Source organism: Camelus dromedarius, chromosome 4 (genome assembly GCF_036321535.1).
Source record: "Camelus dromedarius isolate mCamDro1 chromosome 4, mCamDro1.pat, whole genome shotgun sequence".
Classification (NCBI taxonomy): Eukaryota; Metazoa; Chordata; class Mammalia; order Artiodactyla; family Camelidae; genus Camelus; species Camelus dromedarius.
Genome location: NC_087439.1, coordinates 74,142,950 through 74,167,151, shown reverse-complemented (window position 1 = coordinate 74,167,151; position 24,202 = coordinate 74,142,950). Strand labels below are relative to the sequence as shown.

The window sequence follows — 24,202 nt, the reverse complement described above, 5'->3', positions numbered from 1 at the left end:
ATCTAATGTAGTGTGAAGGGGACTAGCCAAGTTCAACTAAGTTATCAAGACCCATCATTGGTTAAGTTTGTAGAGGTAGATGTCTTAAATATTCAATATGTGAAGGTAGGTAAGTCTGAGCTCGAGTTAATCAAGTCATTCTTTAAAGATAGGCACATAGCTAGGACACAGGTGTAAAAATGTATTTGGTAAACACAGGATTGTTGATAAGCTTATTTTCATTTTTCCTTTGGCTTAGACATTAGGATATTAAATATGTTATTTTATTGAAAGCTAGTCTCACAAACAAACAGCTGGTACATCCTGAATAAAAGAATCCTAAGGTTGACTTTACTAATCAGTATTTGGGTATGTATAGGGTAGGGAAAATTTACATCTATTACATTGTTTAAAAAATAGTTCGCATAATAGATCAGATACTAATAAGGATTTTAGGAAGTTTCTTTTAAGTGTTGCTAAAAATATGTTATGTAAGTGGATATTGTGTAGCTTTCTTTGTTTTGGTACCAAAGTTAGACATATTAAAAACAAAGATCCTAAAAATGATTAGCAAGAAACAAACTGAAAGTTATTAAAAATCACCTTAAATTGTTAGTGTATACTTTAAAACTATTATCCTTTAGATGTTTTCTCCAAAACACCAAAGGAAAAAAAAAGATATGCTTTTTTAGGTAATTTTTTTTATGTTAATTAAACATTTCCTTTATATACTGTCATTGGTTGTTTCAGAACTATATGCGGTTAAGCATGAGGGTTTAGTATCTATATCCTTGTTCATTTTTATATCATGACCTAGAATAAAAAGGACTTTGATAATTAAAAGTTAAAACATTGATCTTTTTATAGTTATTAAAGCTGTTTCTGCTATCATGGATATGTTATATTAGCTATAAAATAAGAGGAAAGTATCACAATTTAGGCAGAACAGGCTTTTTTTAGTACATTAGAATTAATGAACTTTCACATCACCTCTATTTTTTCTGTATTTTATATGTGGAGAGAAAAAGGAAGTAATATAATTTTTACAGAATTGAATGAATGTACTATGGAAGTACATCAGTACATTTTTGTAAAGAGCACAATTATCTACAATACCTTAGCTAAGAAAAACACTAACGTAAATTTTTTTGAAGCAAATGCAATTATTCTTGGACTCTTCAAATTTGTAAGTTTTAGAACAAGCCTGAATTATAAATATGGGATTAAAGTGTATACTGAAAACACCAGACAAGTGGAGTATTAGACTGTTTCATGATCTTTTTGACTAGAGCTTTAATTATAGAACACTGGAACATAACATACAGCATGCTACTTTCAAAATAAATGTAGCAAATAAAATATTCTCAATAGACGGACTGGTCTTTGGATATATACTATTTAGTCTATAACTGTGCTATTACATTTTATTCCTCAACCTAATTATTTTAGCCCAGAAACATTTTGGTGATTATACTCCAAAAATATATACATCAATGGATAATTAATTCTTCTTTATGAGACAGGATAAAAAAATTAACTTATAACTGGGTTATATCTTTCTAATATTATAAGAAAGTTTTAATATATAATTCTTATTCTTTCCTAACAAGTGCAAACCAACTTTAGTTTTTGGAGTGGACATGAAATTAAAATAGTGAAAAAAGTAAGACTTCTAGTATTGTGCAATCAAATTTAAATAAATGCTTGAATAAATTTCCTTATAGTTAATTTAAATATTGCTTATTTATATAACAATTTTTATTCTTTTACTATTAGCCCAATCTTCTATAAAATGAATATAATGTTTTTGCAGAAGAAACTTGGGGTATATATTAAACAGGCAGCATTTAAAGAGAAGTTGGCATGGCTGTTTTAAAATTTAAAAAGTTCTGTTAAGTGTGGTGTTTTTTAATGAAAAACTTTCAATTCTGTAAGAGCAGACAATCAAGCTTTGTATTTAGAACGTGAAATATAATGTTATGGTTAAGTTTTATTTAGTCAAAGTTAATGTTCTGAAAGTCTAGAAACCTTAAAAACTAAGACCTGAATGAAAGATAAAAAGCAGTATTAACAGTGTCACTGTGTGGACATGATAAATGCAGTGAATGCTTATACTTGCTAAGATGCTGTAAGAACCCTTATGCTTGCCTGAATAACAAGAGTGCCAGAAGTACATAAGGAGATAGAGATCTTTAAGTATATTTAAGAATAGTGTCAACTTTGGCCATTGTAATTGATATAAAATAAATGGTCATAATATCAGAGATTTCCAGATATTATATATACAAATTGTTCTTATATGTATTAATATCTGGCAAAATTTCTAATGTAAACCTAGAATTTGAAATGTTTTATCAAAAATATTGAAATAGGTAAAATATACACAAACCTAAATATAGTGAAAATAATGCGGAAGCTAGAATCTTCTACACATGCTATCTCCCCAACAAGATAGTGTTTTTTTTTTTTTTTTTTTAATTTACCTTATTACACCACATGGCTTGTTGCTATGTATGTTCTGTATATGCCATGCTATGTTTAAGAAATATAAAGCTTCCGGAATAAAACTGTAAAATCCAAACACTAAAGATGTTTTCAAGTGGTTGTATATGACATTATCATGTTGATAAGATAACCAGATGATGACCAAAATCTTCAAACTTTATCAAGATACTTGTTTTATAGATATGACCTTTATTTTATTTGTTACAGATTATAAGTCTATGTTACTTAAGTGTGTTGAATTATTAAAGGAAACCATGATTTTATCCTGTACCTCCAATATTCTGGCTACTTAGATTTCTTTACTTCCCTTAAAAAAGCAAAAACATTTAACCTTAAGCATGTCCGAAACCCTCACATTTGTTACCAGACCACACATGGGGCCAGTTGTTTTCTATTATTGGATATAATAGTTATCCAAGTCTCTACTTAACAGAATCAGTAGAGGAAGATGCAGTAAGAACTGAATTCTCTGCTCTGAAATCTTTTCTAGGATGAAAATGTGGGCTTCGAGAATATCGAGGTTTCAAACCTACAGATGAAGGCTGAGAAAAGCTTCTTCTCACAGAATGTAACCTTGGTTCCTATTAAGAGATTTAGAGAAAATTAGGGTTTTAATGCACTTTAAATGGCTCTTATTTTATAATTACTTAATGGAAAGATTTAAAAAATAATATTAACTGGGCCTGGATTCTGAGGAGAGAAGGTGTACATTAGGAAATTCCCACTAGAAAGAGTAGGCTACCTTATAACCCACTGCTGGACAGGGAGGCGTCTTAGGGCTATAAAAAAGACTCATAGCAAAGGGTGTGAGAATAGCCACATCTAATAGTATTTCTGAATTATTAGGTTCTACTTCCTCCTTTGTGCCAGCCCTAAACTTTGGTAAAGAAAAAAAGATTTATGTATTTAGTGATATACAAAATTACAGGCAGATCCTATGGTTGAGAAAGTGTCTATCCAGAGAAAATCAGGGAATTATTAATAAACTTTGATGTTAATAGAGGAATATTCTACTATTAAATATCTAATGGATAGACTGTGTTCTAACAAATGATTTTTATTTGATCCACTGTTGAACATAAGGACTGCTGGAGATACTGCTTTGCTCAATATACTTGAGAATAGGAAAATTTTAGCTAAGGCATCTCTAATGACAAATACCTTACTTCAGAGCATCAGTGTTTAGCCAGATCCTTTTGTCTCATCATTTGCTCATCATCAAAAAAAATCTCGTCATTTGCTCTGTCTGCTTTAGATGACCTGAGTTTAAATATTGTGATTCAAGAAGAATGCAGGCATCAAGGAGCCTAAGGAGTCTCTCTTAAAGATGAATAAAACTTTGGAAGTAGCATGTAGGCTAAATCAATTACCCAGCTTGAATTGAACAACAGAAATGTATTATCAAGTGTTCTGGTAGTTCTTCTAAAAACTAGCAACTTCAATATAATTAAGGGAAATTAACTAAAGCTTCTAAGATAAAAAGCCCAATTTCCCTAAAGAGGCATGGTAGATTAGCTATTGTACTCTCCATGATTTGGGCATTGATACTATTCTGTTGACCTGCTAAGACTAAGCATGTCTACTAACAATGAAACAATTTGCCAATGCTAAAATAGTTATAAAAACAATGGGTAATTTTTTAATGGCATATCAGACCTAGATGCTTCTAGTTTTAAAAATGTTTTAAATTGTGCAAGTTACACAGACTTTATTCATATCACTTATGGATCCTTTGTGGAGGTACAAAATAGTCTTCTAACCAGAAAAGAAGCATTTATCAAACATTGTAAAATAATGTAAAAGATAGTTATCAAAATCAGTGTTGTGAAAAAATGCACTTCAGTGACATCAAGCTATATTTAACTGTAGGCACTGTTAGAATTTTTGAGCTAAGGAGGCTTAAGTAGGCAATTATGATAATGATCCATTATCTTGGAATCACACATTTATTAGTATAAAAAGTAGCAAGAGTTTGGTACTGTCATTAGGATGTAAAAAAAAAAAAGAAAGAATAACCCTTTCCCAAAATAGCAAACACTACATAGAAGGTCCATTCAAAGACTGGTAAATGTCTGTATTGCAGTTATAAGCAAGAAGAATGGAAATGAAGAAGAAAAGAAACCAAAGGTGCATTTGTTTTTGTTGGTAGACTTTATGTTTTCAAAAACATGTGGAAATGTGCCATGTTCCCCAAATACAGAGTAGATGGCAATGCCTGTAGGTATCTTGTGCTATCAGAGGTAATCAAGTTTTTCTGGGATAACTTAAAAGGCCTTTTTTCTCACCTTGTGTTCCTTCTATTTCTGAGTGCTGAACTGCACAACTGTCAACACTTCTAAAGAAAATTTTTGACTAACAATCTAAAAAATTCTAGTGTAATTCTATTTCCACTATTTTGGTTGGGAAACTGTTCATACTTAGGTTACTTGATCAAAGCATGATTAAACAGTTTCATGTTAACCACAACTTTTTAATTTTAGAATTGAAACACTTTTTTGACCCTGACTCCCAGATGCTTAAGGGATTATGTTTAGACATTTTATTTGTGTCTAAGACTTAATTTTAGTAATTCAATGAAAGATGATCTATAACTCTTGAATAAGACAAAAATTATTTCTGAAAAGTATCATGTTCTCTAAGGATCTTCCCTTCTCAACTCCCTTCTGCAAAACCACTCCCCATAACCACTTACCTCTTACAAGTGACAGTTTATCAGTGATCAGAAGTTCTAGGTTCAACCTCTTAATAGTAATGTCATCATCTCTGGCAATTCTCTTAACCTTTCTAAGCCTCACTTCTCTTATAAAACGTTGTCTGATTATCTCACAAAAAATAGTGAGTGGATACAATGAGATAATCTATGTGAAGTGCCTGTAAGATTTATGGTGCTATATAAATACAAGGTATTATTCTTGTCCTGGAAAAATATAGTAAGCAAAAATGTGATATTCTAAGCATGACTTTATAGCAGATTATCATCAATATCAACAAAGTTAATGTGGTTTTTATATGACTTTATATAGTTTTTATAGACTTTAAATAATCTTCAATGACTAAACTGAAGCTTTTCTTTAGAACTACCTAGAAATCATATAGCAAATTTAGTTAACAGATTAATTTACTAATATTTTAAGACTAATATTGTAAGACTATTCCACAGTTATGGACCCTGTAGTCCTTAAGGTACATGATTCTATGATTTCATGTTTATAATATAGGGAAAGAGGCTTATACCTAAACATAATACATTTTTTTTTATATAGCTGTATCAGTGGCTAAGCCAGAAAGCAATAAAGCATCAAGGGCTGAAGTAACAGGGGAGATCACACCTATTCCTTGTGGCTGCGTGCCTTTCAGACTATACTTTTTGATCCTAGTTTAATGTTACATTCATTTTTTTAATGTCTTAATAGGGTTACCTACATCCCAGTTTCCCTGGGACAGTCTAGGTTTATGGCTTTTGTAATACTAGAATTTCATTTTTGAAAAATAGTCTTTGAATAGAATGATTTAATAGGTTTATTAATATGATAAACTTCTTTGTTGGTCAATAAGTACATATTTCAAAAATTATATAATTTTAATTATTTTTGGTGCCCATTTCAAGTGCCCTGATTTGAATGATAAATATATCATTTCGGCAGATGATGAGAACTGAGAACAGAGATCAGCAAAGTCAAGAACTTCCTGACTACTACAAGCAGCAGAAGTGAAAGCAGAACTTGATACGACTGATAAAATGTCAGAGGGCCTTGTCTATAGGTAAATACCTTTGATTTCTAATAAGAGAATCAAGTCAAGTCTGTTTGCTGCTCATCAATGAAGGTGGGAGTGAGATTCAAGAGGAAATAAATGCTGGAAAACAAGGACTTTTACTTCTGAATCCATATAATCCCATTTCCAAGAAGGTTAAGTTAATATTCATATTGGAACTTGGCAGGTCTCTGAGAATGTAATTATCTCTGAGAAAAGATGAAGTTACATTCTCACACATGACCCTACTTAAACAGACCCTAATGACAAGCTTGTTTTACTAGGATAAACTGTATTTATTAACAATAGAGACAAGACTCTTTTGAAATGGAATGACCTGAGATTAAATCATGTTAGTGAATACTATATTGTTGGCTACCTTTACCTAGAGTGTATAAAGATGTTTGGTTTGAAGGGTGTTTAATAAAGAAAGTAGATCAACTGGATGAAGAAATGATCTTTAGAAATAATTTTGGATATTTTCTCCAATAATTAATCAGTTAGAAGAAAATAAGGGAAGTTGAATTCTCTGTAATAGGTATACAAAATTTAAGCAAAGGTGATGATTTAAAAGTAATTTTCAAGAAGCAAGTGAATGGATTGAAAAGAAGCTTTTAACTTCAAAAATACAAATCTGTTCAAGTGCAAACCAAAATGTATTTCATTATCTAGGGTTGTACCTATGAGATCCTTTGAGGAAACAAGATAGCCTTTTTGAAATACAGTAAGATAAGATATACAAAAAGTATTAAATGACATATCCTTTCTAATTTCATCTGATCTTTAGGAATTAGACACAAAGATACTCTGTCCAATCATCATCTTTTAAAATTTCTTCTTATATAACACATAAAGCAAATGAAAGAAAAGGATATAACATTCCACATTCCAGCAAAAGTTACCCTGGTCCTCTCTCCCTTTTTTTCATACTTCCAAAATGCACTGTTATTAGGAGCCATTTGTGAAAAACATGGAGCTTCAAGAGCAACCAATAGGTTCAGAAACAGAAGAAGGAAAGAAGCTGTGAAAACCAAGAATGACACTCAGGTATGAATTAGGTACTTTTAAGCTGGATATCTTAAGCCAAAACATCTTTCCCCATATTGCCTGAGAAAACATGATTTTTTTTTTTCATGTTGCATTATACTACTGGAAATTCTACTAAATTGGATTGAGTGTTTGGGTTGATAGACATTCTCTTTAACCCTATTCTTAGGGCAGTCGAGGTGGGGAAAGATCCTTTGTTCTTTCTTTCATTCCCAAAATCTAGAATTCAAATTAGTTTTGTTAGATTATATATTTAGCCCAATACTGACATCTTTTCTGGGACTCTCCTGTGAATTTAAATATCATTGCTAATATGGTTGACATTTGGCAAAACTCTTCCCAAAATAAGTATGCTTGATTGCATTTTTTCTTTCAGTTTAGAGCCATATTTGCAAATGAAAGCAGAGGTGACAGTGCATATGTAATGGCTACATTATAAATATAAATAAGCCCTATTATTTTCAGTCAGTGAAAATTAATTGAATTGGGTGGATAAGAAGAGACTCAAGGGTCTCTAAAAATTTGGAGAAATTCTATCCAAAATAGAAAATGGAGGTCCTCAGAATGCTGAGAGCCATAAGGGGCAAAGCCAGATGGAGGGAGGTCTTCCTCATTGTCAGCACACTCAGGTGTTTTTTTGTTTTTGTTTTTAAACTGATTCAAACATCGAGGATACGGTATTTGGAAAACAAATTGGAATAGAGATATTCAGGTAAATAGACAGTGAATTCTTTCCAGACTGAAAGAAGACAACTGGTAGGCTTAGGGAATTCATGAGACAGGAAGAATATACAGTTGACCTTTGAACAACACACAGGTTTGAACTGTGTGGATCCACTTATAAGTGGATTTTTTTCAATAAATATGAACTACAGTACTTCACAATGTGCGGTTGGTTGAATTTGCAGATAAGGAACCAGAGAGGAACCAGAGAGGATACAGAATGGTGGATATGGAAGGTCAATTATGCATTATACTCAGATTTCTGACCGTGTGTGTGTGTGTGTGTGTGTGTGTGTGTGTGTGTGTTGGTGTCCCTAACCCCTGTGTTGTTTAAGTGTTAACTGTAGTTTGATTTTTCACTTGTAATTTTCCAACAGGGAAACTGCAAAAAGCACTGAAACCTGTTAAAGACAAAGATCTAGAGAAAATTCCACAAAACTTGTCAATGGTAAGTAATGGGAGGAAAATAAATGCTAAGAACTTCGAGACACTTACTTTGAAGCTTTTATACTTGACTCTTCTTATATAACAGAATAACACAAATACCATCTCCTCAAAAGCATTATTTTCCTCAGGAAAGAAAAACTCTCAGAGATCTATTTTACCCTCTCTACTCCATGAAGGAAGAAATTAAGAAAAAAGTAAGAGTCTAATAAAAAAAAACCTCCTTTTAGAAATTCTCTTTAGGCCTAAGAGCATACTGGAATCTTGTAGGTACATACATCCCAAAGAAGTATGAGGATCTAGAGTCCCTCAAATTTTCTCTGATGAGGAAAAAAACCGACAAGTAAGAGGGCTGAATTGAGGAAAGACTGTGGGAAGGGCTTTAGTCCCTACATATAGAGAGGCAGCTTCTTACACACCTTCTTTCCAAAGGGGAGAAAGTACACTAAGATGTATGACTCAGATCACCTTTAGAGAAATACTAAATGACCATTATACACCTTGAGAGAAATGCAAAACAGGTTAACACACTAGCTTCACTAATTATGCACCAAAATAGTAGTAAATAAACAAGTGTTGGCTTCTTTTAACTAAGAAATACATATCAAATGAAAACTGACAAATCAGTAGATGGAAAATGTAAAAATTTTATGTTTTAAAAATAAGTCAGATGTCAAAATGGTATCACTCACTAGCCTAAGTAAAATGTCTTAATGACTATTCATACTGTTATTGTGTATCTTTACTTTGATACAGTCAGGTCTGGCATTATATTAGTTGATACTATTTTAAGCACCATGCCTAAAAAGAATGACAAAATGAGAAATCCTTAATCTGTTATTTCACTAGTTCAAAATCTACACCTTCTATTTTATATTTGTGATTCTGATGGGTCAGAAAGTAGGTAACATCAAGATAACCATGAAACTAGTTTATAGAAAACCGAAGAAGGATTATGTCATGTGAAAAGGAGAAATAAAGACAATGTGAAATAATGTGATCTTGAATGGTACTTGATTTCTGAGAGGAACCAGGAATGTAGAAAACATTAGCAAACTTATGCAATACATAAAAGCAGAGACAGAAACACACAAAGCAGCTCTAACAACAGCAATAACTTCAGATGCTAATCAGAGAGTAGTACTCAAAATGTAAGTACAGAAGCTGATAGCATATTTTTAGGAATTTATGTAAAGAATTAACACACTGAATAGAGTTGAAAGAAACAGCACCAATTATGAATATTCTATCTATCTTTTGAAAAGAATTTGGCCCTTTCCCCCTGAAGTTTATAGAGATTTCAGAGTACATTTTACACAGGGTACAGGGTCTAGCAATTTATTACTATAACAATAGGGCATATTGACGCATGATATCAAAGTTGAATCAGGAAAAAAAAAGTTGAATTGGATGCCCTCCTAAAATTTTTTTCTAGTCCTTTGATTCTATATTTTAAATAGTATCCAGGCACTACTTTTGGGAAAAATACAATGACTTTTTGTGTATGACCCCAATTATTTTATAGTTAAATATAGCATAAATCCAGGAAATATACTTCCTTAATATATGAAAGTTATCATGTATAAACATGTCTGAAAATACTGTACTGCCATCATTGGCAAAAATTTATAAAGCAATGTTATAAACTAAATCATACCTCTTTTTCTAAGCTATCCTTCTGAAATCAGCTGACAGAGGAAGTTACAGACTTAATTTTCCAAGATGCTTTATCTTTTGCATGCTACCATCTTTCTATCTCTGACTGTATTAGAGATTCTGGGAAAACAGGTTGCAAAGTTACTACTTTGTGATTCTGGTATGGGTACTAATATATATATATATTATTCATTTCACTTTAAAACAGAGTGAACTGCAGATGTCTTAAGATTGGCCTTCCAAAATGGGTACTAAGTAAGTAAAAATTTCTTTTCAAAATTAATCTATAGAAGATATACTACAGAAAAGAAAAAATAAAAATGAACTTTACTTAGTATATGTAGGGAGAATTTTCAACCTCCAAATCTATTATCAGAGAAATATGTTTGAGCTATCAAGCTAGGCCATGAAGAAGGTTGAAGATGTCTTCCATGTATTAGGTTGCAATAAATGCCACCATTTTGATTAGCTTCTCAAAATAAAGCTAAATTGTAAGAAAGCCTATGTGTATGAATTATATACGCATGTATATTTATATAAACATGTACGTGTGTATGCATATTATGTATATATATTACATGTGTGCATACATATAATCTATATAGCTCTGTGGAAAAACACACTTTGGTATCCATAATTATCAAAATTCCTTATCCAACAATACATCATTAATTTTTATTAACAGGTCCGGGATTTGTTTAGCATCATGTTTAACATTTTGAAAATCAAAACATTAACTTTTTTGTCCTCAAAGATAGTACTATTAAAAGAAGATCTCTAACATCAGAGGTTAATAATTTTACTTACAGAACAAAAACTTCTGAAATTTCATTGTGGGCCTTTTAATTAGTCTTTTTACATTTCTAAAAACTGAGAATAATTAATGTACATGGGATCCTCATATGCTAGAGTATATTCATATGGTCCTACTGTTCTTAAGAAACCATTTGACTAGCAAGCTTATTCACTATGGTTTCAGAAGAAACACCCAGACTCACCAGGAAAAACTCTGGGGTCCAAGTCTTATTATTTCTGCTGCTGCTGAGCATGGAATATATTTGGGGATAGAATAAGAGAAGAAAGATATAGATTTATTAAGGTCATGCCAATATTTACGGGTTTTCTCCATCTCTCCTAAAATTAGGAGGTTAGTGAAAGAGTTGCAAATGGATTGAAGGATTTTTTCATACTACAAATAAATTTTAGTGATAAAAACACTTATGATTTGTTCTGTAACTTTTGAACAACAGCTTTTCTTTCCCCACCTATTTTCCAATTTTATAATAAGAACTGGCTTTAGAATAAGAATTTAAAGTTTTCCTTTGGTATAGAAATAGTTTTGCTTTTTATGGAAATAATTAATTGTCCTCTTAGGAATTGGTAACATATATAATTAAATATATCGGTAAAATATAAGATGAAAAGGTCAAAAGGTTAAAGCATTCATAGAACACCAAAATACAGTAGAATACCAGTCAATGTTATGGGATCATGGCAGAGGTGAGCCTTTCTTATAACAAAACAAGTCTACTAGGTGACCCATATTATATAAAATTTGGTACCAAATGGCTTATAGGTAAGCTAGATCAATATTAGAGAATAAAATTTAATATAGTAAAATTAATCACATGAAAAGGCAAGAATACTGATTATGTTGATAGTATTTCTATTTCTAATGTTTGGAAAATGTTATAAAGAAGTATAAATACTATTCAAGTTCTGAAAACCAATGTAGAAGCAACAGTAAATGAGGAATAGCAGTAACACATAAATAAAAAATTAGACAAAAAATGACAAAATAGCAAAGTAGTAGAACTGAGTCACTAAGATTAAACATAATATATACTAAAGGGCAAGAAAGTATTAAAAATTCTATTAGAACTAGAAATGACTCTTACCCTAAATATTAAAATAAATAACAAAGAATATGAAACATAACTTCTAAAAGACTGATAGAAAAAGAAATCACACAAAGCGGAGAAAATGAAGACACCTCACTATTCCCAATGTGGTTATTATTTATGGAATGGATAAAACATGTTGTAGAAAACGGCACTACAGTTAGATTAACACATTAAAACACCAACATGCCACATCTACCTAAATAATTTTCTAGAACAGCTGAAAAAGCAAATTTCATCAAATTTAGACAGCTTATAGTGGAATAAATAAGTATGGCGAGGTATTAACTAACCCTAAGTTTCACAACGGGCAGCTTCTAGCCGGTTCGTTGAAGCTGGATCTCGGCCACACAAGGATCGTTGGATAAGAAATCAGTTGAGCTGGACTAGAGCTGCCCAATTGTCTTAATAATGAATGCTCCACACTGTCTGTTAAGTAAAGAGAAAGAAAATACAGATCAGAAAGACTGAACTGAGGGAAAAAAGAATAAGTTAGAAGAGATGAGTGTAGGACATCAATGAACACTTACTAAATTCCTGCAGAACATGTGGTACTAATTTATTAAAGCGTTAAGAAGTGAAAGGATAGAGATGAGGAGGGGTCCGGAACTCAGGAAAGGCTTTCTCCCTGCTCTCGGAGAGCTTACAATCTATTTCACACAATCTCTAGTGTCACAGTATAAATGTTTCATACATATATAAATGAGTAACAGGTCAAAGAGAAACAAGTGAGTTACAACATTCCTTCTATTTTGAAAACATTATTATGCGTGTGTTAAACACATTTTTTATTTTTTAAAGAGAGTAGAGATTGGCAGAAGGCTATTTAGAAAGTTGTCTAGAACCCCTAAAATTCTCTTCAAGTTTGCATTGGTATGACAGGTATTTAGGTAGGTGTGTCATATAATACAGAGTAGTTCCATGTATCTGTGTCATCCTGAGATTTTTTAAATGTTAGTATTAGTTTGGGACAAAGAAACACCCTAGTTTCTACTACCTTTTTGACACTTTGGGCATAGGTCAGCTTCTAATTTAGGGAACCAAGTTATCCTATGACATATTTTAAAATTTTGGATAGGCTCAAAATTTTCCATATTCCAATTTCTCTAGAGCAGTACTATCTGACAGAAATTTCTGTGTTGATGGAAACATTCTATATTTACACTGTCAAATATGGTAGTCACTAGCCACACAGGGCTATTTAGCACTTGAAATGTGGTTTTAACAAGCGGTGCTGGGAAAACTGGACAGCCACATGTGAAACAATGAGATTAGAACATTCTCTCACACCATAAACAAAAATAAACTCAAAATGGTTTAAAGGCCTAGATGTAAGACCAGAAACCATAAAACTCCTAGAAGAGAACATAGGTGAAACGGTCTTTGACATAAATCATAGCAATATTTTCTTCGATCAGTCTTTCAAGGCAAAAGAAATAAAAGCAAAAATAAACAAGTAGGACCTAATTAAACTTAAAAACTTTCACAGCAAAGGAAACCATCAACAAAATGAAAAGACAACGTATGAGATGGGAAAAATATTTCTAAATGATGTGACTTACAAGGGGTTAATATCCAAAATATACCAACAGCTCATACAACTCAGTATCAAAAAAACAATCCAATCAAAAAGTGAGCAGAAGACTTTAAATAAACATTTTTCCAAAGAAGACATAGGATGGATACAGACACATAAAAAGATGCTCAGCATCACTAGAGAAATGCAAATCAAAACCGCAATGGGGTATCACCTCACACCTGTCAGAATGGCTGTCATCAAAAAGTTTACAGAAAGCAAATGTTGGTGAGGATGTGGAGAAAAGGGAACCCCTGTACAGTGTTGGTGGGAATGTAGATTGTTGCAACCATTATGGAAAACAGTAAGGAGGTTCCTCAAAAAATAAAACATAGAACTACCACATGATCCAGCAATTCCACTCCTGGGTATACATCTAGAAAAAAATGAAAACACTAATTTGAAAAGATACATGCACCTCAAATATTCATAGCAGCCCTATTTACGATAGCCAAGACATGGAAACAACCTACATGTCCATCAACAGATGACTGGATAAAGATGTGGCATATATATATATACAATGGAAAACTACTCAGCCATAAAAAAGAATGATATAATGCCATTTGCAGCAACATGGATGGACCTAGAGATTATCATACTTCATGAAAAAGAATATATATATGTATAACTGAATCACTATGCTGCACGCTAGAAACACTGTAAATCAACTATAATAAAAAATGTGATACACACACACATACACAATGGAGTATTATTCAGCCATACAAAAGAATGAAGTACTGTTACTTGCAGCAACATGGATGGACCTAGAGAATATTATGCTTAGTGAAATGAGTCAGAGAAAGACAAATAAAATATATTATCACTTATATGTGGAATCTAAAAAAGAGGACACAAATGAACTTATATACAAAACAGAAACAGATTCACAGACATAGAAAACAAACTCATGGTTACCAAAGGGGAAAGGGGAGGGGCAGGGATAAATCAAGAGTTTAGTATTAGCTGATACAAACTACTATATATAAAATAGCTAAGCAACAAGGATTTATTGTATAGCACAGGGAATTATATCCATTATCTTATAACCTATAATGGAATATAATCTGCAAAAAAACTGAATCGCTATGCTTTATACCTGAAACTAACACAATATTGTAAATTAATTATACCTCAATTAAAAAGAATGTGGCTAGTTGCAGCTGAGGAACTGAATTTTAAGTTTCATTTAATTAATTTAAAATTGAAATTAACTAGCCTCATGTGGCTAGTGGTTACCATGTTGGGAACAGCGTGACTCTAGGGGTTCAAACTTACCTGGTTTGCTGAACTCCACAGACGGGCCAGGATTTCTCTGGGCTGTTCAGTACTGTCCAGTATCACTTAATATCATTCACTGCTGTGTTCTCAGTGTCTAGAATACTGGCTTGCACATGGAGGTGCTCAACAAATGTTTGGTAAATGAATTGAATCTACTGTGGTAATATACAGCTATTTATGCCTAATCAGCTACTCATAGCTTACTGGCAATATGCCCTGGTTCTCTCAGGAAAGATAAAGAAGTGAAGTTAAACTTGTTTCTGTACGTGGAATTGCTTGGTTAAAGACTCAGTATGCCTAGAGAGAACAGGAGCAGTGCTAGCTTCACCATAGCTCAAAAATATGAATAGTTATATGTGAGTAATTTAGGTTGATAATTATGGAAATATTGAAGGCAGAATATAATATGTAATGGCAAAGAATTTGGTAAGGATGTGGATAAGAGCTGCTGAGAGTGATAAGAGGGAAAAAAACTAACTTCAGATTAAAAACTGAATTCAGATTTTATGCATGACTAAAGGATGGAAACTGAAGATAGAAAAGTCTTAAATAAACATACAGTAATCTGGTTAAGCAATAAAAGAGCTTAGAAGAGGGATTTGGCAGTGGGAAGACAAATGAATATATTATTTTTAGTAAGTTAGTGAGCTGAAAAAGGGACACAAAACAGTATAAATAGACCGTGTAACTTTAAGAGGTCAGAAAAATCACTGGTGTTTTGATTTCAGGGTATAAGGAGGATGGGCAAACTAACAAGAGGTGAGGAGTCTGAAAATAAAGTGTAAGATATTTTGTATTCAGTTTGAGGAGGTAGTGACCATCCATCCAGGTGTTGTTCTTTTAGTGTTAACACAGGAAGAAAATCAAAGCATTATGGTTAGACTCACTATTAAACACTACTAAAATGTAGAAGACTGGAAGACTCTAGAAGAAAAATTTGAGAGCAAAGAGAATCCATGATTAGTAGCTGGTAAAAGAGGAAGAAATCTATTTTTTTGAAAGAGAAAGATCAAACAGAGTATAAGGAAAGAAAGCCACATATGAGAATAAATAAAATTTGAGCACAGGCTAGTTGACAGTACTGAATTAAAGACAAGCTAAGAGGACAAGAAGTAGAACAAGACCCTTGGGGTTTGACTAATAAATCAAATCTTGGCAATAAATCTTAGGTAAGTAATCTGACTAAATCTCAGTACTGAAGGAACAATAATTTCATATGAGTGAAAAATACACCCCTATACTCCTCCTTCATGCCTTTCCAAAACATAAATTAAAAATATTATTAGTGTAGTGTGGAATACAAAATTCTATTGCTTATTATCCTGTGTCGTCAAAGTGGGGAAAGATATTATCCAAAGAATGTTCAGGAAACCATTCTGTAAGGTATTAAGGTTTGATGAGTTGAATCTTATGTCCTGAAAGTAAGGTGCTCATTCAAGTAGCATGAGTGCTAAGAGGAAAGAAAATAGATTGAGTAAAAGGAGGAAAAATGTTCAGTTAGAGGGAATGACAGACTCAGAATGCAAAGGAAGTAAGTGCTCAAACTAAGAATGGAAATACCTAATTGGTATGCAAATAAAATACATCAGAGAATGAGACAGATTCCCTTCCCCACCATAAAAGTACAAAATTTACTTAGAATACTATATCAGCCAATCCTTATCCTTACCCAGTAATGAACAAATATCCTTATTCACACTTACCCCACATTGATTACATATTTTGGCTGGTAAGAATTTATGGAAAATGTAAAATTAAAGCAGTCCAGATGCGAATGGTTAAATAATCCATGTAGGTTAAAAATAGATGAAAAACAAGTAATTAAAAATAGAAATAACCAAAGCATTTGTATTATATTTCACAGTATACTTTAAGAGGATATACGAACCTGACAATGGGTTAACCCAAATATTGTAAAACTATGGCCTTCAGGCCAAATCTGGCCAATCACCTGTTTTTGTAAATAAAATTTTACTGGAACACAGCCACAATCTTTATTTATACCTCATCCATAGTTGTTTTCAAGCTACAATAGCAGGGTTGAACAGTTGAGTTAGAGACATGTGGGCTACAAGCTTAAAATATTTACTATTGGGCCTTTTACAGAAAGTGCATTGACCCCTGGGGTTGAAACTATTCAGACGAAAAAAAGTTTCAGGCTGAGAACTTCTGAAAATCTTTGAAGGAAAACAATAAGACACTTTAAATTTGAAGAGTGTATAATACTCTATACTGTGGAAACAAATGATCAGCATCCTCAAATATATTGCATTCACCTTGATTAAAGTCAAAATCAGAAATTACAAGTTTAATAGGAACTTGAGAAAAACTAAGATGCTATTGATACTAATGCTTTTCAGACTACAAAGAACAGGGATTAACTAGGTTGTATGTTTAGATACATAAGATAAGTATTTGTGCACTAGTTACCACAGTGTTTAAGTTAAATCTATACAGTACTTATTCTATGTTTTACCATCAGGAAGTTGAGGTTCTAAGTCTACAGAAGCACAAAGAGCTCGCCTATAATATTAAGAAGTTTGTTTTTAATACTTCCAAGGCCTTGACTTTTTAACCTTGAGGTGTTTTTTCATAGAAAATTACATCTGTTATAATGTTTGTTGTAGGAATGTGTGTTTGCTTAATGTGGTAAACTGCATCTGCAGTTTCTGGTTGGTATTATTCCCCATCAGCCTGCTTCCTATGTCATTGTTTATCTAGTCTGAATAACCTCAGCTAGTATGGAAGACTCAAAAGCTCTCTTAGAATTAGGAACATGTAGCTAAAGACATTCCTCCTTATAAAAATTTATGTTACAGGTGAAATAAAGTGACTCTAACACAGAGGTTAACTGTTTTTATTAAAATTTCTTTTTGCTTTTTCTATATATTTATTACAGGTACAATAGAGGTCTTAATAAATAGTTGCAACAGGTTAATTGTTTTTGTGTATGTGTGCCATGGACTTTGGCAGTCTGCAGAGGCCTGTGAATCCTTCTCAGAAGCATGTTTTTAAACATATAAAATACGTAAGAGAAGGGAAACAAGGGAAACAAGTTATACTGTAGTACACTTATATCTGCGGACTCTTTAGGAGGGGACCTTGGGACCAGATTAACTTTAAAACTCAGTGCAGAATCTTACTATCTTTTTTCCTTGAACTCAAGATCAAATGTAAATGACTGGCATGGTGATTATTCTTTAATACCATTAAGAATCAGTGTGTTACTCTTTTTGCTACAAAGATACTCAATAGCATGTAGACCCCATCTTGCATACTATCATCATTAACATTTCAGGTATAAAAGTGACAATATTCAGTGACCATCTTAAGGCAATCTTAGTTTAGATTTCAACATTTTAGGAACACCAAGGGCAACAAGATCCAGGTCTACATATTTTCTTAAGAGCAGCAACTGAATTCTGAACTTAATTAATTAAAAATGTAATTCCCTAATTGTTTTAGAAAGTTTGATTCAGTGAGGATATACTACCATTTAAATGTGTCATTAAGATAAAAAAGAAAAATGTGGTGATATAAATTGCCATTTATATGGAAAATAAAAACTCTCAATTATATATTACATATAAATATATATGTTGTGTATATATAAATATATATAATGTGTATATATATGGTAATATACAATTATATTACCTTTCTAGAAGACAGAAATATAAAGAAAAGATTGTCATAATTATAATAGCTGTGAGGGACTAATGGGAAACAATTATTGACCCTGTTTCAATGTTTTCTTTTATTTGGGCACATCCACAATCAACTGTAGTACTAAACATATAAAATCAATAGTTAAAGGTTCTAGGTTGGAACCTGGGTACCTTGATAATTTAAAAAAAAAAACAAGACTTATTTTTTAGAGTAGTTTTAGGTTCACAGCAAAAATTGGGTAGGAAGTAGAGAGCTCCCGTTGACTCCTTACCCTCAGATATGCACAATGACCTCTACTCAAAACTGGTACCAGAATTGTGTATTTGTTACATCTGATGAACACAACATTATCACCCAAAGTCCACAGTTACATGAGAGTTCACTCTTGGTGTCACACGTTCTATGGGTTTTGACAACTGTATGACATGTATCCATCATTATACTATCAAACAGAATAGTTTTACTGACCTAAAAATCCTCTGTGCTCTGCCTATTCATCTTTCCCTCCTCACAACCCCTGACTACCACTGATCTTTTTAGTGTCTCCATAGTTTTGCTTTTTCCAAAATGTCATATAGTTGAACCATACAGTATGAAGTGTTTTAATTTTTTTTTTATTTTTAACTGAGTAATATGCATTTAAGATTCCTCCATGTCTTTTCATGGCTTGATAGCTCATTTCTTCTTAGTGCTAAACTATATTCCATTGTCTGGATGTACTGTTTATCCATTCACGTACTGAAGGGCATCTTGGTTGCTTCCAAATTTTAGCAATCATGAATAAGGCTGCTATAAACATCCTTGTGCAGGGTTTTGTGTGGACATAAATTTTCAACTCATTTGGGTTAACAGCTGAGAGCACAGTTGCTAGATTCTATGGTATGAGTATTATGAGTATTATATATACTAACTATGAGTTAGTATAGTTAGTTTTGTAAGAAACCGACGAATCGCCTTCCAAAGTAACTGTACCATTTTGCATTATACCACAAATGATTTTCCCTGTTGCTCCACATCCCTGCTAGCATTTAGTGCTGTCAGTGTTCTGGATTTTGACCATTCTAATGGGGGTGTAGTGGTATCTCATCTGCGTTTTAATTTGCGATTCCTTAATGACATATGATACTAAGCGTCTTTTCAAATCCTTCTTTTGACAACTGTATATCTTTTTTGTGCACTATAAAATTTTATTTTTTAAATATATTTTTATTGAAGTACAGTTTACAACATTGTATCAAGTTCTGGTGTGCAGCACAATACTTCAGTCACATAGGAACATACATACACCTGTTCTCATATTCTTCTTCACCATAGTTTACTACAAGATATTAAATATAGTTCCCTGTGCTATACAGAAGAAACTTGTTTATCTATTTTATATATATTAGTTAGTATCTGCAAATCTCCAACTCCCAATTTATCCTTTCCCATCCCCTTCCCCCTCTGGTAACCATAAGTTTGTTTTCTATGTCTGTGAGTCTGTTTCTGTTTTGTAAATAAGTTTGTCTTTTTTTTATTTTTAGATTCCACATATAAGTGATATCATGTGGTATTTTTCTTTCTCTTTCTGGCTAATTTCACTTAGAATGATGATCTCCAGGTCAATCCATGTTGCTGCAAATGGCACTATTTTATTCTTTTTTTATGGCTGAGTTGTATTCCATTGTATAAATATACCACAACTTCTTTATCCAGTCATCCATTGAAGGACATTTAGGTTGTTTCCTTGTCTTGGCTATTCTAAATAGTGCTGCTATGAACACTGGGGTGCATATATCTTTTTGAATTAAGGCTCCCTTTGGATATATGCACAGGAATGAGATTGCTGGATCATATGGTAAGTCTATTTTTAGCTTTTTGAGGAATCTCCATACTGTTTTCCATAACGGCTGCATAAAACTACTTTCCCACCAGCAGTAGGAGGGTTCCCTTTTCTCCACACCCTCTCCAGCATTTATTGTTTGTGTACTTTTGAATGATGGCCATTCTGACTGGTGTGAGGTGATACCTCATTGTAGTTTTGATTTTCATTTCTCTGATAACTAGCGATATTCAGCATTTTTTTCATGTGCCTACTGGCCATTTGTATCTCTTCCTTGGAGAACTGCTTGTTTAGGTCTTCTGCCCGTTTTTGGATTGGGTTGTTTGTTTTTTTGGTTATTAAGTTGTATGAGCTGTTTATTCTGGAAATTAAGCCCCTGTCAGTCTCATCTCTTGCAAATATTTTCTCCAATTCTGTAGGTTGTTGTTTTGTTTTGCTTATGGTTTCCTTTGGCGTGCAAAAGCTTGTAAGTTTAATTAGTTCCATTTGTTTATTTTTGCTTTCATTGCTACTTCCTGGGTACACTGCCCTAGGAGAACATTGCTAAGATTTATGTTAAAGAATGTTTTGCCTCTGTTTTCTTCTAAGAGGTTTCTAGTGTCTTGTCTTAAGTTTAAGTCTTTAAGCCATTTTGAGTTTATTTTTGTGTATGGTGTGATGGAGTGTTCTAACTTCATTGACTTACATGCAGCTGTCCAGTTGTCCCAACACCATTTGCTGAAGAGACTTTCTTTACTCCATTGTCATACAGTGTTTTCTTACACTAGCTAGCAACCATTTCATCTTTCCTGTTTTTCAGTTTGTAATTATTGGGAGAATGGGATATATTTTTAAAAACTCATTTAAATTCCTCTTATATATGTTCTAATACATAATACATATATATGCTATTTGTTTTTCACTTTTCAGCTTTATTAGGTAGAATTGTTGCAATTTGACTGCACATATACAATATATTTCATGTAAATATATATATACAATATGATTATGCTGTTTATTCTTATCCTCAATGTAGTTCCATATGCAAAAAAATTTTTACAGGACCCCATGCAGTGTATATTTTTCTGTATACTCATCATTGAATGGAGATCTATCCATGACAACTCTAAAACATTGGTTTCATGAGTCCTTGAGTCTCCTTACTGTTCTCTGTCCTCTCTTTTAGTTTCATAGCAAGAAGGAGGCTTGATACACATGGAACCAGTGCAATTACTGGTGCCTTCCTGGTTGAGCCTTTCTTTGCTCCTGCTGCCTAGTTCTCTGACTACTCAGTAAAATAATTTATTTTCTAGAATATGAGTCTATCTATAGTTTGACTATGCACAGTCCATGAAAATTTTTACCTCCACTGTGTGCTCAGAGCTGCTAAGCACAGGTCTTTCTTATTCCTGCTCTCCGGAATACAATGCTTTATACTTGTCCTCTACCCCAAGGACCTGTTGAATATAAGGGAATTTTAATCTCTAATTGCTTAATAAGAAGTGTTAATGATACTGAAATGAGGAAATAGTTAGGAAGAAGACAGTGGTGGAATTTTTATGTAGAGACAGTTGCTAATTTTTAGGCAAGAGCATATTATGGCTCTCTGAGCTAGAAATAAGACACAGTGGTAGTAGGTCATATCCTTTTCCAATTTACTTTTGAATCATTCTGTCTTTCTGAAGGGTAAGGTGTAACAGGCCAACAGTTGTTTTTCATTCAAGTCCAATCAGTGCTTTAATTAGAAGAAATTTCTCATAGCCTGGCAAGTGGTTAAATATTATCCTTAATATCAAATATTTTCATGAATCACTAGTATACACTGGACTTAAATAAAAAGAACATTTAACTTAAAGGTGAATTTCAAATTATAATTTACTCAGTTTCCTGTATCTCAATTAATCTTTATAAGAATAAACTTACTAAACACTTACATTAATGCACAAATGGAGAAACACTGTAAGGAAATGTAAATACTTTGTAATTCTCCATTTATACCTTTCTTACCTAGGGATTTGATATTCATCTTAAAATCATAATAGTTCAAGTGCCCAAACTGAACCAAGATTTTCCTTTTGTTCCTGCCTATAGTCTAGTTCAATGGGATACTTTTGACATTATTTGATTTTGCTTTAATGACTTTAAAAATTAATTCTATATAAGATATGACTCTGCTGAATTTGGGAATGATACCCTAATTAATATCATACTAACCTAGTAGTTTCTGTATTGGTCTGCTTTACAATGTATTTGATTTGACAGAGTACAGTAGCCTGTGGCTTAAAGTCAGTGAGAAGTTTCCAGCCGTCATTTCCAGCAGTTACACCTGCGCTCTGAGCTCTGAATAAGGTCTCTAGTTTATTGATTAGATTTGTTGCTTCAAGATAGTTTTGACATCTGAAATTGCTACATACATTTAACATCCTTAAAATTATAACAGAGTCTTAAAAATGATTTACACTTATAAAAACAACAGGCTCAAATTCTTCCAAGGAATTATTCCTAACTTTCTGTATTTTAAGGCACCAAAGATTTTGGTATACAAGGGAAAATTTGCATAGGAAGAATAAAGGCTAATTTTTCAAATGTCAATATTTTAATATTAGTCTACTTAAATAAATTTTAGGAAAAGATCGTCTCCTAGTGATCTAATAACATTTGTGTATTAATATTTCTATGTTATAATACAAATACACTATAAGCAAAAGTAGACAATTTTCCACACAGTAAAATGTGTATAGTAAAGCATTTCTACAAGCTGTATAGTTTTAGAAAACTATAGAACTGGTTTTGGATTTTCTGTTCCTGAGTAGGGCACCATTTCCTACTGAGTGCCATCAAATCACCTTAAGAAGAATACTGAGTATACAATACATAGAACATTCAACCTTGAAAAAGGCAAAAGATTAATACGATCTAAAGAGAAACCAGAGTATTAGAACGTTCAACCTTGAAAGATAAAACAGGAAATGTAAAACTCTATACAAAACCCCTGTGTTCCAGTTTTGACTTTGAAAGTTTATTTAATTAAATTTTCTTTTTTCTCCTCATCTCTAACAAAAAGAGAATTGTGGGTATTTTTCCTTCCCCTCTTAACTCAAGCTTTCTATGATCCTGCATCTCTAAATTAAAAATAAAAATGTCAAATCTCATTAATTCTGAGATATATATCTTTTTATGTTTCAAAAAATCTGAATCAGGATACATTCACAATTGATGGCAAGGTTTTTTTTCTTTTGTAGTGATACATAAAATAATGGTGTGTCTTATAATCCATGATATCTCAGATTCAATGAAATGATATGACAGTTGTGTGAGACGTGGGCTTTGAAGTAAGCTAGTTAACCACAGTTAATAGCTCTTCAACTCCTCTCTAATCCTTAAATCTTAACTTCGGCAGGACCAAAATATTCCTTAGGATGTATCCCATGTGATAACCAGAATTATCATAAACCTTAACAAGACAGATTAAATATAAATAGAAACAAGTCAATGGTTTTGTTCCTGTTTAGCCTGGGCATAACAGAGCAAAGATTTATGTCAGGATAGAAAGGGTAAAGTTCCACTTTGAAGCATTTTTCTAGACATGCAAGAGGCAGGTTTCTGATTCCAGAAAAAGGAAATATATCTATTCATGCCTCTGTTATGACTTATATTCAACATATGTGTAATTTTTATATGACTAAATTAAATAAGATACCAACTTCTCTTACAATTTCTGCCATTTCATACTCACAGATCTGAGAAAATGTAGGAAACTGTGTAGTCTTAAACTAGAAAAATTAAACTTTAAATCAAGAATGTTTAACATTAATATTCTTTGGAAATTTCTCCTATCTGACTACCACTCTATCCTCTATTAGA

General features: G+C 32.5%; 1 protein-coding gene and 1 long non-coding RNA gene across 3 annotated transcripts in view; one reads left to right on the top strand and one right to left on the bottom strand.

The window, feature by feature from the left end:
• The window catches only part of LOC116153094 (uncharacterized), a 36,938-nt gene that overhangs the window by 6,601 nt on the left and 6,135 nt on the right, over positions 1 to 24,202 (top strand). The window contains exons 2-5 of the long non-coding RNA XR_010380676.1: positions 6,129 to 6,246; positions 7,190 to 7,284; positions 8,385 to 8,455; positions 10,316 to 10,362. This is a non-coding gene — a long non-coding RNA (uncharacterized LOC116153094). The remainder of the gene's footprint in view (positions 1 to 6,128; positions 6,247 to 7,189; positions 7,285 to 8,384; positions 8,456 to 10,315; positions 10,363 to 24,202) is intronic.
• Positions 12,108 to 24,202, bottom strand: part of BOLL (boule homolog, RNA binding protein) — a 40,932-nt gene continuing 28,837 nt past the window's right edge. For both annotated transcript variants that reach the window (XM_010979757.3, XM_031452064.2), the window contains exon 11: positions 12,108 to 12,437. In XM_010979757.3, coding sequence (XP_010978059.1) covers positions 12,414 to 12,437 — 24 coding nt within the window. In that variant the 3' untranslated portion in view covers positions 12,108 to 12,413. The remainder of the gene's footprint in view (positions 12,438 to 24,202) is intronic.